The 13,171-nt window shown below is 40.3% G+C and overlaps 1 protein-coding gene across 1 annotated transcript in view; it reads left to right on the forward strand.

The window, feature by feature from the left end:
• The first annotated feature begins 237 nt into the window (after positions 1-237).
• The window catches only part of TRIM44 (tripartite motif containing 44), a 148,271-nt gene continuing 135,337 nt past the window's right edge, over positions 238-13,171 (forward strand). The window contains exon 1 of the mRNA XM_508888.8: positions 238-1,271. Within this exon, the coding sequence (XP_508888.2) occupies positions 603-1,271 (669 nt within the window). The 5' untranslated portion in view covers positions 238-602. The remainder of the gene's footprint in view (positions 1,272-13,171) is intronic.

Raw genomic sequence — 13,171 nt, forward strand, 5'->3', positions numbered from 1 at the left:
CTAGTGGCCGTGAAAACTCAAGTTGACACTTCCAGGGAGGGAATGGGGGAGGTGGAGCCCAATTCCTGCCTCTGGAGAGAGTAAGAGACTTCCCCCATCCTCCTTCTCCCTCCTCCTCCTCCAAGGCACGCTGAGATTTGGAGCGGAGGCGCTGAGCCCCGCGGGAAAAGCAGAAAAGGGTCATTGCCACTTTAAATGACTCAGGAAGTAAAAGGAGGCCTCCTGACGGGGAAAGGGAAAGTGGAACCGGGGCGGCGCGGGGGCCGGCGGCTGCCGCGATCTCGCCCTGGTAGCGGGAGGCTGAGCGGGCTGCGCGACGCGGGGGCCGACGGGGGCGCCGGGTGGCCGCGCCGGAAGTGCCTTGCGCGGCAGAGGAAGCGCAGGGACAGAGCGGAGCAGGCCGAGCCGGCGGAAAGGGTCTTTGCTGCTGCGCCCGGGCAGGGGCTGCCGCGGCCCCAGGTCCCGCTTCGAGACGCGGCGCGGTCCAGGCGGGAGGCGACTCCCTAGGAAGGGACCCGGGGCGGGAGGAGGAAGTGAGGCCGCGCGGAAGGAAGGCGGCGAGCCCCGGGGCCCCGAGGCCTTGGCCGCGTCACAGCACCCACATGGCCTCTGGAGTGGGCGCGGCCTTCGAGGAACTGCCTCACGACGGCACGTGTGACGAGTGCGAGCCCGACGAGGCTCCGGGGGCCGAGGAAGTGTGCCGAGAATGCGGCTTCTGCTACTGCCGCCGCCATGCCGAGGCGCACAGGCAGAAGTTCCTCAGTCACCACCTGGCCGAATACGTCCACGGCTCCCAGGCCTGGACCCCGCCAGCTGACGGAGAGGGGGCGGGGAAGGAAGAAGCGGAGGTCAAGGTGGAGCAGGAGAGGGAGATAGAAAGCGAGGCAGGGGAAGAGAGTGAGTCAGAGGAAGAGAGCGAGTCAGAGGAAGAGAGCGAGACAGAGGAAGAGAGTGAGGATGAGAGCGATGAGGAGAGTGAAGAAGACAGCGAGGAAGAAATGGAGGATGAGCAAGAAAGCGAGGCCGAAGAAGACAACCAAGAAGAAGGGGAATCCGAGGCGGAGGGAGAAACTGAGGCAGAAAGTGAATTTGACCCAGAAATAGAAATGGAAGCAGAGAGAGTGGCCAAGAGGAAGTGTCCGGACCATGGGCTCGATTTGAGTACCTATTGCCAGGAAGATAGGCAGCTCATCTGTGTCCTGTGTCCAGTCATTGGGGCTCACCAGGGCCACCAACTCTCCACCCTAGATGAAGCCTTTGAAGAATTAAGAGTAAGTATTGGCCCTTCAGAGCATAAGCCTAGGGGTCAGGACACCTGGGTTTCAACTCAGGTGGCCTGGCTGTGACCACATTCGCTTTCACTGTGTCCCTAAGAAGCTAGTCTTTCCAACTTTTTGGGAGCAGTTCTTATTCACCCTTTTTAGTTGAACTCTTTTGAGAATCTGATGAAAGTTCTGGACTCTGACCTGAGAAAATACACAAAATCTAGTATACAATTTCTAGAAAATTGCAAGTTTCTGGTCTGTGGATCCCAGGTAAAGCATTTCTTGGGAGTTTTGACCCCACTTAGGCGAATTTCCACAGCATCACTATTGTTGAAACTGGTGCTTTGTGCTAGGGCTCTTGATAAGGCAATCTTTTTGCCTACTTGAAAACATGGGAAATAGGATTTTGCCACATGAATCCAAGCAAGTGATACGTCTGCATTGAAAAGACTAACAAAATAGTTTTAATAGTAACTTCATATGTGCCCCGAGTTCATTTTAGATTCTTCGTGTTTGAAACTTAGTAGAAAAGGAGGGTAAGAAGATGGAGGCCAAATTGGGGTGGGAGTGGAAGTTCCCATGTCCTCTGTCTGGATCTTTGTCTGTCGTGGACCTTACTGGTCCCCCAGAACAGTGGACACTTAGGAAATATTTGTTGAATGAATGAATTTGCAGACGATGCGCCTTTTATTCATATTGTGGATGTTTACTATCATTGAGAGAAACTGCTGGTGTTAATCGGGGAGGGAGGGGGAAATTTTGAGTGGCGTGATCAGTTCATTAAGTAATCTGTATTGGTGAACATTGTCATATTATGATGACTTTTGCTTCCCTGAACAGGGAATAGCTGGCATTGGGATAACAAATACCTTGAGAGTGAAGATCCTCTGTATTAGGTTTTCCCTTTTTTAGTCCCTATTTATAATTGTAAAATGCACATTCAGAAAGTGTGTAAAAACTTACAGTCTAACAAATAATTATAAAACAAATACTGAGGTAGTCTCCATCCAGATTAAGAAATAAAACATTACTAGCAATATTGAAGCCTTTCCCCCATACCTTTTCCAATTATAACCATCTCTCTTCTGCATAAGTAAGCATAATCTTGTCTTCTGTGATCATTTCCTTGCTTACCTTTATGCTTTTACTCCATATGTATGCATTCCTAAATTTATTTGAACTTGACACTATGGGTGTCATATTTTTATCATGCATTCTTCTGGGTTTTGCTTCATTTTCTCAACATTGTGTTTGTGAGAGTCATCCTATGAGTGGCTGTAGTTTATTCACTTTCATTACTATTTCGAATTCCATTTTATGAATATGCCACAAGTTATCTATTCTGTCATAGATGGTCATTTGATTTGTTCCCAGGTTTGGGAGCGTCGGGCTGTTACAAACAATGTCAGTGTAAATATTCTTGGTCATGTCTCGGTGTACATTTAACATACATTGAAGTGGAATATAAACGCAGGAGTGAAATTGCTGTGTCAGAGGCTATGCATATCTTCAGTAATACTACATGTTGCCAACTATTTTCCAGAGTGGTTGTACCAGTTTGAATCACTATGAAGAGTATATGAGAATTCCTGTTGCTCTGTATCTTCAAAACTTGCTGTTACTGTATTTTTCATTTTTGTCAATCTTGTGGCTATGTAATGGTATTTTATTGTGGTTTTAATTTTCATTCCTCTGATTACTAATGACTTTGAGGATCTTTTATACTTCCTCTGTGAAGTACCTAGTCAGTTCTTTTGCCCATTTTTCTATTGAGTTGTCTTTTCTCATTATATGAGTTTTTATGTATCTGTTTGTTTTTTTTTTTTTTTTTTGAGATAGAGTCTTGCTCTGTTGCCCAGGCTGGAGTACAGTGGCTAGATCTCAGCTCACTGGAACCTGCGCCTCCCAGGTTCAAACGATTCTCCTGCCTCAGCCGTCTGAGTAGCTGGGATTACAGGCACATGCCACAATGCCTAGCTAATTTTTGTATTTTTTTTTTAGTAGAGACGTTTTTGCCATGTTGACCAGGCTGGTCTTGAACTCCTGACCTCAGGTGATCTGCCTGCCAAAGTGTTGGGATTATAGGTGTTAGCCACCGTGCCCAGCTATATATTTGTTTCTGATTTTTTTTGTTGTTGTTGTTCTTTCTATGTGAGTTGCAAATATCTTCTATGTGGTTTTTCTTTTTAAAGAAGTTGTGCCTTGAATAGAAGCTCTTCATTTTAATGTGGTAAAACTTATCAATACTTTTCCTTATGGTTAGTGCTTTTTGTGTCTTGTTCTACTTAGTATTGATTTTTGTGTAGTAGAAGTAGGGGCACAATTTCATTTTTTCTCCATACAGATAGCCAATTGCTATTGCTGTATTTATTGAAAAGCCCTTCCTTTGTGCACTGATTTGCTGTCCCACTGTCATATATCAAGTGCCCATAATGTGTGTGAATGTGTTTCTTGGTTCTTCTGTTCTCTACCGTTTATCTGTTAGTATATCCCTGTGTGAACAGCATGTTTTCTCAGTTATCCCTTTAAAATATGTCTTAATATCTGGTAAAGCAGGTCCTTCCATCTTGTCCTACAAGAGTGTGTTGGCCAGTTTTGGCACTTTACATTTCTTAGAATCATAGTATTAAAAAGCCTGCAGGAGTGTATTTGGATATTAAATTTATAAGCCAATATAGGGAGAATTAATATCATTACAACATGAAGTCTTCTGATTCATTAATTTAGGTCTTTTTTATTGCTTCGCAGTAAAGTTTTATATTTTTTTCCTCAAAGATTTTTCACATCATTGTAAAATTTATTCCTAGATACTTCATAATTTTATAGTATTGTAGAAAATATGAGCCAGGCACAGTGGCTCACACCTGTCAGCTATATGGAAGGCTGAGGTGGGAGGATTGCTTGAGTCTAGGAGTTTGAAGCTGCAGTGAGTTATGATCCTGCCATTTCCCTCCAGCCTGGTCGACAGAGCAAGACCCTATCTCTAAAATAAAAATAAATGGTTTTAAGTTTTGTTTTCTAATTGAATATAGGAATATGATTAACTTTTATATATTGATTTTTTTGTGATCTATCTGCTGAATTATCTTACATATCCTAATAATTTATCTGTAGATTTATTCTACATACCTGATTGTATTATGTGTGAAGAGAGATACTTTTTGTTTGTTTCTTTTCAATCCTTATATCTGTTATTTGTTTTTTCTTGCCTTACTGCATTGGATAGCACCCCGAGTATTATGTTGAATGGATGTGATTGGTGGGTATTCTGGCCTTGTTCCTAGTCTAGCAGTAATTGATAACATTGCACAAATAAGTGATATGTTCTATGGTTTTTGAAAATAGATATGTTTTATCAGTTTAAAAAATTCTAGTCCTGGTTTGCTAAGTTTTTCTGAATTTTGATTGGTTATTTAATATCAAATGCTTTTTTTGCATCTTTTGGGATGATCATGTGATTTTTCTGTTTCACTGTTATGTTGATGAATTACATTAATTGATTTACTTATTAAAGTTAATTTTTAAAATCAGTGATACGTTCATATACCTCAAAAGCCTGTGTCCTTTTCACCTGATTCTTCTACCAGCTGTTGGTAACTACTTGTTTTTTTCTTAGAAACAGGATCTTACTCTGTTGATCAGGCTGGAGTGCAGTGGTGGGAGCATAGCTCACTGTAATCTCAAATTCCTGGGCTTAAGCAATCCTCCCACCTGAGCATCCTGAGTTGCTAGGACTACAGGTGTGCCACCATGCCTGGCTAACTATTTATTTTTTATTTTGTAGAGATGGGTGTCTTGCTATGTTGCCCAAGTTGGTCTTGAACTCCTAGCCTCAAGCAGTCCTCCCGCCTCAACCTCCTACAGCTGTGGGATTACAGGCTGTTCCTGGCCAGTAACCATTTTTATTAGTTTTTTGGTTACCCTTCAGGTGTGTGTTTCTGCAAATATAGGTGTGTGCATATATATGGTCTTACTTTCATCTCTTCATATTGTTGTATTTTATAATTAAAGCAGAAAGACTAGCATTTCTGGGATATCCTTGATCCAACTTGGTCATAATAAAGTAGCCTTATGTTTTTGAATTTGGCTTATTAATAATTTATGTAGTTTTTTTAATTTATATTTATGGGAGAAATTGGCCTATCGTTGTTCTTTTACTGTTCTCATGAGATTTTGCTATCAAAGTTTGGCTTCATAGTCTGAGGCAGAGTGTAGTGTTTCTTATATATTCTTTCTCTCTTTTAATGGTCTGGAAGTATTTGTGAAAGATTGAAATATTTCTTCCTATAGTGATTGGTAGAACTGACCATGGAAGCCATCTATTCCTAGAGAGACTGAAGGAGGAAGGGAGAGTTGGTTTATTGTTGGTGCTTTGTTTTGTTTTGTTTTTTGGTTTTACATTTTTTAACTGATCACCAACATTTTATTATTATTTTTAGTTTCAAACTTTTAAGTTCTGGGGTACATGTGCAGGATGTGCAGGTTTGTTACATAGGTAAACATGTGCCATGCTGGTTTGCTGCACAGATCATCCCATCACTTAGGTATTAAGCCCAGCATCCATTAGCTATTCTTTCTGATGCTCTCCTTCCTCCCACCCCCTATCCACTGACAGGCTCCAGTGTATGTTGTTCCCCACAGTGTGTTCATATGTTCTCATCATTCAGCTCCCACTTGTAAGTGAGAAGATGCAGCATTTGGTTTTCTGTTCCTGCATTAGTTTGCTGAGGATAATGGCTTCTGGCTCCATCCATGTCCCTGCGAAGGACATGATCTGATTCCTTTTTATGGCTGCATAGTATTCCATGGTATATGTACCACATTTTCTTTATCCAGTCTATCACTGATGGGCATTTAAATTGATTCAGTGTCTTAGCTATTGTGAATAGCACTGCAGTGAACATACACGTGCATGTATCTGTGTAATAAAATGATCTATTTTCCTTTGGGTGTATATCCAATAATGGGATTGCTAGGTATTATTGTTTTACATAGTATTTTTGACTATGGACTCAATTTCTTTAATAGTCATAGGTCTGTCTAGGTTGTCTATTTTTTCTTAGGTCAGTTTTGATAAGTTACATTTTCTCAGATGTTTGTCCATTTTATGTAAATTTTCAAATGTGCTAGTATAAATTTGTGAATCATAATTCTTTTTTTTCATTCTGTAGCTGTCTTAGCTATTCCTTTAAGAACTGTAGGCATATTGATTGATAATCTGCCTCTGATAATTCTAGTATGTGAAGACTTTGTGGACCTCTTTTTGCTGCTGTTTTTAGTTTTTCATGTTTCATGTTTTTATTTCTTTTTGTGCTGGGTTCTGTGTAGCTGTGTAGCTTCTCATTGCCTTTTAAAAACTGCTTATGGGACTTTTCCAAATCTTGCATGAAGCTGCATACTTCGAGAGAGGATTCGAGTTTGATTCTGCTAAGGCCTGAGAGTACAACTTGTTTAGAATCCCCTTCTACTAAATTAATTTCTTGAGGTTTCTTGGACCAAACTTTCAGGAGGACCTTGCCCACATCTTAGAGATTTTCTTTCATTTTTTTCCCCCTCTCTGTTTTGTTAACCTCTCTCCCTTCCCCTTTGGATGTTTGGATAGTGACAAGTTTAGTTTGCTTTTACTCTGAGATTTTTAGCAGGGTGAAAAGGTGAGAGGGTCCCAAGTCTATATGGAAAGGATCCCCTTTATTTATTTATTTATTTATTTAGAGACGAAGTTTCACTCTTGTCGCCCAGGCTGGAGTGCAATGGCTCCATCTTGGCTCACTGCAACCTCCACCTCCCAGATTCAAGTGATTCTCCTACCTCAGCCTCCTGAGTAGCTGGAACTGCAGGCGCCCACCACCATGCCCAGCTAATTTTTTATATTTCTAGTATAGAGATGGGGTTTCACCATGTTGGCCAGATTGATCTTGAACTCCTGGCCTCAGGTGATCCACCTGCCTTGGCCTCCCAAAGTGCTGGGATTATAGGCATAAGCCACCACACCTGGCCAGAAAGGATCTCCTTTAAATGGTTTTTCTGTTTGTTTGTTGTTGTTGTTGTTGTTGTTGTTGTTGAGATAGAGCCTCATTCTGTTGCCCAGGATGGAGTGCAGTAGCGCGATCTTGCTCACTGCAACCTCCGCCTCCTGGGTTCAAGCAGTTCTCCTGCTTCAGCCTCCCAAGTAGTAGGGACTACAGGCATGTGCCACCACGCCCGCCTGATTTTTTGTAGTTTTAGTAGAGACCGGGTTTCACCATGTTGGCCAGGCTGGTCTCGAACTCCTGACCTCAAATGATCTACCCGCCTTGGCTTCCCAAAGTGCTGGGATTACAGGTGTGAGCCACCATGCCTGGCCATCCTTTAAATGTTTTACTCTGAGCATGCCATAGGCTTTGCTTTCTGTTATCCCATACTTCCCTCACACCTCAGTTTCTACTAACCAAAGGCACAGCCTAGTTTCTTGGGCTCAGTATATGTTCTCAGATCAAGAACTGCTTCGTGTACTCTGCTTATCCTAATGTTAGAACGTTACTAACTGAACTATAGACTTTACTGAATGTCACTAGTTTTTCCTATTGATGACTTCTGTACCACGATTCTATCCAGGACTTCACATTACATTTCCTTGTTTTGGATGATCTTGATAGTATTAAGTAGTGCTAGTCAGGTATTTTGTAGAATGTTCCTTGATTTGGATTTGTCTGGTGTTTTTTCTTATGGTGAAACTGGAGTTACAAGGTTTTGGGAGAATATAATATTCTTCTACGCTTTGTTTTTTACACTTAGTACGTCTTGGAAATCACTCCATAGATTTGCTTCATTCTTCATGTATAGCAGCTGGAAATACTCCATTGAGTGTCATTCAATTCTTAATTTAAGATACCGTGTTTTTCAACTCTAGAATGTCAATTTGGTTATTTATTTAGAGATCTATTTCTCTGCATCTTTTTGGGAATCATTCTTGATTGTATGTTACATTTTTCTGATTCTTGTCATGTCTCACAGTTTTTCATTTAATGCCAGATGTTGTGTTTGAAGGAATTGTAAAGACTGGAGTAATATTTTCTTTATTCTCCTCAGAAAGAGCATGACATTTGCTCTTTTAGGTAGCTAGGGTGAGAAGCTGCTCATTTTGATTCGATAAAGATATGAGCTTGATGGCAGCTCTAGTTTCAGTTCTCTGGTTTTAAATGTTTCGAGTGCAATGTACATTTACTTATTGGCAAGAGAATATCTTGGAACAGTAAAAGTGGCTTAGTGGGATGATGGGCAAAAGAAGAGGATCGTTGTTATACTGCATTCATTCATTCAGCAAGTATTGAGAATCAACTGAGTTTAGGTACTTTCTAAGTATTGGGAATATAGCAGTGAACAAAATGAAAGTCTGTACTTCTGTCAGAGCTTACATTCTGTTGGAAGGAAGTAGAAAAGAACAAATAAGCAAACATGTAATAAGTATTATAAATGAAAAGTAAAACATAATACAGGATTAGAGAGGGACAGGAAATATCCTTGCTCTACCATTTTTTGACCTTAGGCAAGTTATGTTATAGTTTGTTCTTGTTTCTGCATTTCTAAAATTGGCATAATGATAAGAAATAAAATAGAACTTTTGTGAGAATGAAATGACTTTGTGGGTGATTAAGAGACTTTAACAATACTTAACACGTTGTTAGTGCTCACTAAATGTTAGCTCTTCTTTTTATTATTAATATAAGGAGGCTAATTATACAAGTTTAGAATTGAGAGGAATTTGTACAATTTATGTTTTGATACCTCAGTGTTTAACCAGGCTGTCAGTGGCTGGTATTGGCAATAGAAGGCCAAGTTCTTGCCAAAGTCTGCTGACATTTAGAGAAAAAGCAAACTTCAGAGTAGGCCAGAATGAGCAGAAAAACAGGGTGATCCTACAGCAAGAGGGGATTAGGGATGGAGACAACCTGCTAGGCCAAATGGACTGAGTGAACATCTTGAAGGGGCAAGATCAGCATTTAGTCACTTGAAGTACTGTTCTTTCTTTTCTCCTGGACATTGCTGCATTGCAGTTTTGGTCTGTGGCATTTGGTCTCCAGAAGATTTTGTGGGTCGAAGTTTGAACTGAGCCTGGTCTTTAGCTTTATCATAGAAAAATAGTTATGCAGCCCAATTTATGACTTCTTACCTGAGTCATGACTTGTCATCTCAGATATGTGGGATTCTCTTACTCTGACCATAATTTCTATCTATGAAAATGGGTCACTGGATCTGACAAAAGAGCTTGATCTGGCTTATGGATTTATTCATATGAAAATTCTTACATTGTCAAGGGAATTTGCATTCAGAGATACATTTAATGAATTTTTATGTTGAACAATAAAAGTGCTTTAGATACACTCAGTAGTCTAGTAATTTTTAAAATTATTTTGAACACAACCTACAGTAGAGGAAATATATTTTATACTGTGATCTCCTTTATACACACAGCCACCCACTACACATACCCTTTTAACTCAAATGGAACACCATTTGCCTTACTACATACGATATGTTCTGTTTCTCTTCTATTCCGTTAAAAAAAAAATTCTAGACACTCCCACTAAATTGATTTCATGGCACACTAATGTGTCATGTCCTGTGGTTTGAAAACCACTTGTCTAGTTTACCCCAAGATCACCTGAAGAAAAGGTAGAGTCTTACAAAGTGGCAAAGGGAGAAGTGGTTGGCAGAATTCAGTAAATATATAGCATTTGTGGAGTTCTTAACATGGCTTTTCTAAAGACAGATCAAAAGGGTTTTAAGCCACACCCTTTGCTTTTAAGATGGATATTTGGGGAGAATGTTTGGTTAAGTGATAAGAGGAACAACTGCTTGGGGAGTGACTGAGGAACATTGGTGTCTGGGTGAATGGGAGGATATAGCTGTGATTCTCGAGGGGCTGGAGGTATGCCGTAGTGTATTCCATAGTGGTCAGTGAATCTGGCTTTTCATTCAGCTCATAGAAGAAGCTCTCACAAGGAGACAGAAGGTTGAAGGCTTGCTGTAATGTATCTATTTATATTTTTTACTTTTTATTCTTGCTGAAGAGATATAGGTCACCTTCTAATTAGAGTTTGTAGCACTGGCATACATAGTGGTTCAACCAGTGTCTTATTTATTTGTACAGAATAAGACAAAAGCTAAGACCAAGGTAAAGGGGATGGCATGCTGTCATTAGTTGGAGCCACCCTGCATAGTTCTGTAGAAAGTTTATGTGAGGCCTGCAGTTCTGGGATTTCCAATCAAAATGTACTTTCTTAACCTGTAAAAAGTCTTGGAAGTATGCAGTGAACTAGACAGATAGGGCTCTAGCTTTTTGGAATTCACTCTCTACAGTGGGAAAGAAATAGTAGAGTAATTTTGGATGGTGTTATATGCAATGAAAACAATAAATCATGGTAATGTAAGAATGAGTTGGTGTGGCAGGATAGGTTACTTTTTGATAAGATGTGTTATAGAAGGCATCTCTGAGCATATGACATTGGGCAGAGACCTGAATTATGACATCCTGTGAAGATCTAGGGAAATTTTCCTATTGTGTTACCATTCGATGCTACTGTATAGAGTCCAGTGATTTTATTCATGGCAGAGACAATTGGTTTGGTGTAAATGAACAACTCCTTATAGAAGGGTTAGTTGGCTCTGTAAATGAGAGAATGGCATTGTTCTAGCAATTGAATGTGTTGTTAGCATAGATGAAAATACTGCTCTATGGAGGGAATATGAGATTATTTTACATTAGTTAGATTTTTCAGGGGATTTAACATTGATGGTGGTGGAGCTTCATTAAAGAACTAGAGTGCTTAGCCAGTGGTCTGAACAATCTGCTTTTGAGAGAAAAGGTCCAGGCTTTCTCTATTCTCTCTCCTAGAAGTCTGGTGCCCTCTTTTTCTCTTTCCTGGCCTTTCAATCAAAATAGGATGAGTTCATAGGCATTTTATGCTGTTAGGCAATTGATTTTTTGGGTAAGGTTGCTGATGCAGTAGGCTTATTCTTAGGCTCCTCTGGTTATAAAGGACTCTTGAGCCTCTTTCACCATTGTCTTGACCACCACTCTTGACAGGGAGGTTGCCCTGCCTGCCTGTTCATTGACATACCCACCTTTTCTCTCCGCTTGCACCTAACCCAAGTCTGAGAAGCCAGAGATTCATCTGTATCAGTGCCTCGTATGTGTTCTGCTTGAAGTTATAGTTCAGTCTGAGAGGACCAGCTGAGTTTCCTGTTCTTATTATTGTTTTAATATTCAGAACCAGGGGCTAAACTTGTTAGGTGGCAGTAAGGAACACATGCTCATGGACCTTTCAGAATAGGAGACGTATTATAGACAATGGATGAAACAGAAGCTTTAGTCTTGATACGGGGAGTAGAGATGAGAATGGGGTAAGAAATGCAGAAGGCTGGCTCTGGGAGAGTTGAATCTTGTGTGTGTGAGTGGGGGAGAGAGAGAATTTGCGTGTGTGTGTGTGTGTGTGTGTGTGTGTGTGTGTGTACGCATGCGCACACGTGTTTGCGTGCATGTATATATCGCTATGATAGGATCAAGTCAACATTGCATCAGGTGCAAAAAAAATCAATATTGATGCCCTTTTTAAATGTCAGAAAACTGATCAAGAATGAAAAAACCAAAACCAACCAATCAAACAAAATTTCCCAAATATACCAAAGGCTCAATCCACAATTTACGGCAAATAACTCTATGGGCAGTGACTTTGATGTATACTATAATGTGCTAGATTATTTTTGTTGAACATTTATATATGAAACCCACTTCAGATGGGTTTAGTTAGTTTTTGGTAAGGTAATAATTTGTTTTTAACATCAATAAGAAGATTAGCAAATACATTCATTATAGTATGTCCGAACTGTAACATATAGCTGGCTTTCATTTTAGAGAATGATATTTTATTTTTTTAAACTAATTTTATTCATCTGAATAATTTTGGAGCACTTATTATGGTGAACTGTGTGGTGGATACTAAGAAGAATAAGCAAAGTTTCTAACTTCAGGAAGCTTACAGCCTAATAGGAAAGAGAATCTTTTCACATCCTTATTTGTGTGTATTAGAGAAAAGGTACAAACAGTATGCTATGGAAGTGGAGAGAAAAGAGAAATTGATATCACTGGAGGGCATGGAGCCAGGAATAGATTCTTAGAGGAAGGAGTCTTTGAGGTAGGCCTTGAAAGATGGGTAGGGTGTTACTAGGTAGATACAGGCTTTGAGGTATCCTTCTCTTTGTTCCCATTATAACAGCCTGTGAACATTTATTGTAGCACTAAATACTGTGTACTATGTCATGTTATTTCTTTCCATGTCTTTCCCTGGTGGGTTATAAATTCTTTAAGGCTAGAACTATATGTTATTCATCTTTGTATTCCCAGCACCTAGCACAGTGCCTGCTGGATGGTAGATGAACATGAAGTATGTGATAGGAGGTGTAATAATCTTGTCTAGTTCCAGGGCATTAATGAAGAACTGAGAGAGTATTGCATAATTGTTGTAGATCAGTATTTACATTGGGATTAATTTGACTGCATCTAAAATAATGAAATAATTTGGAAAAATCCAAAATAACCACTCCCACATGATGTTTATTTCTCTGTCACATAAAATAACTTTGGGTGTAGGCAGTCTAAGGTTGGCGTGGCAGAACTATGAAGTTACCAGAAATCTAGGCTCTTTTCAGCTCCATTCTGACATCCTTACTGTGTCATGGGCCAAGATGACTGCTGGAGGTCCAAGTTCCAGAATGACAGACATAGAAAAGTGAAGAAGGGCACACCCCTCTATTTTTGTTTGTTTGTTCATTTGAGACGGAGTGGCACAATGTTGGCTCACTGCAACCTCTGCCTCCCGGGTTCAAGTGATTCTCCTGCCTCAGCCTCCCAAGTGGCTGGGATTACA

The sequence above is a fragment of the Pan troglodytes genome, chromosome 9 (assembly GCF_028858775.2).
Source record: "Pan troglodytes isolate AG18354 chromosome 9, NHGRI_mPanTro3-v2.0_pri, whole genome shotgun sequence".
NCBI classification, from domain to species: Eukaryota; Metazoa; Chordata; class Mammalia; order Primates; family Hominidae; genus Pan; species Pan troglodytes.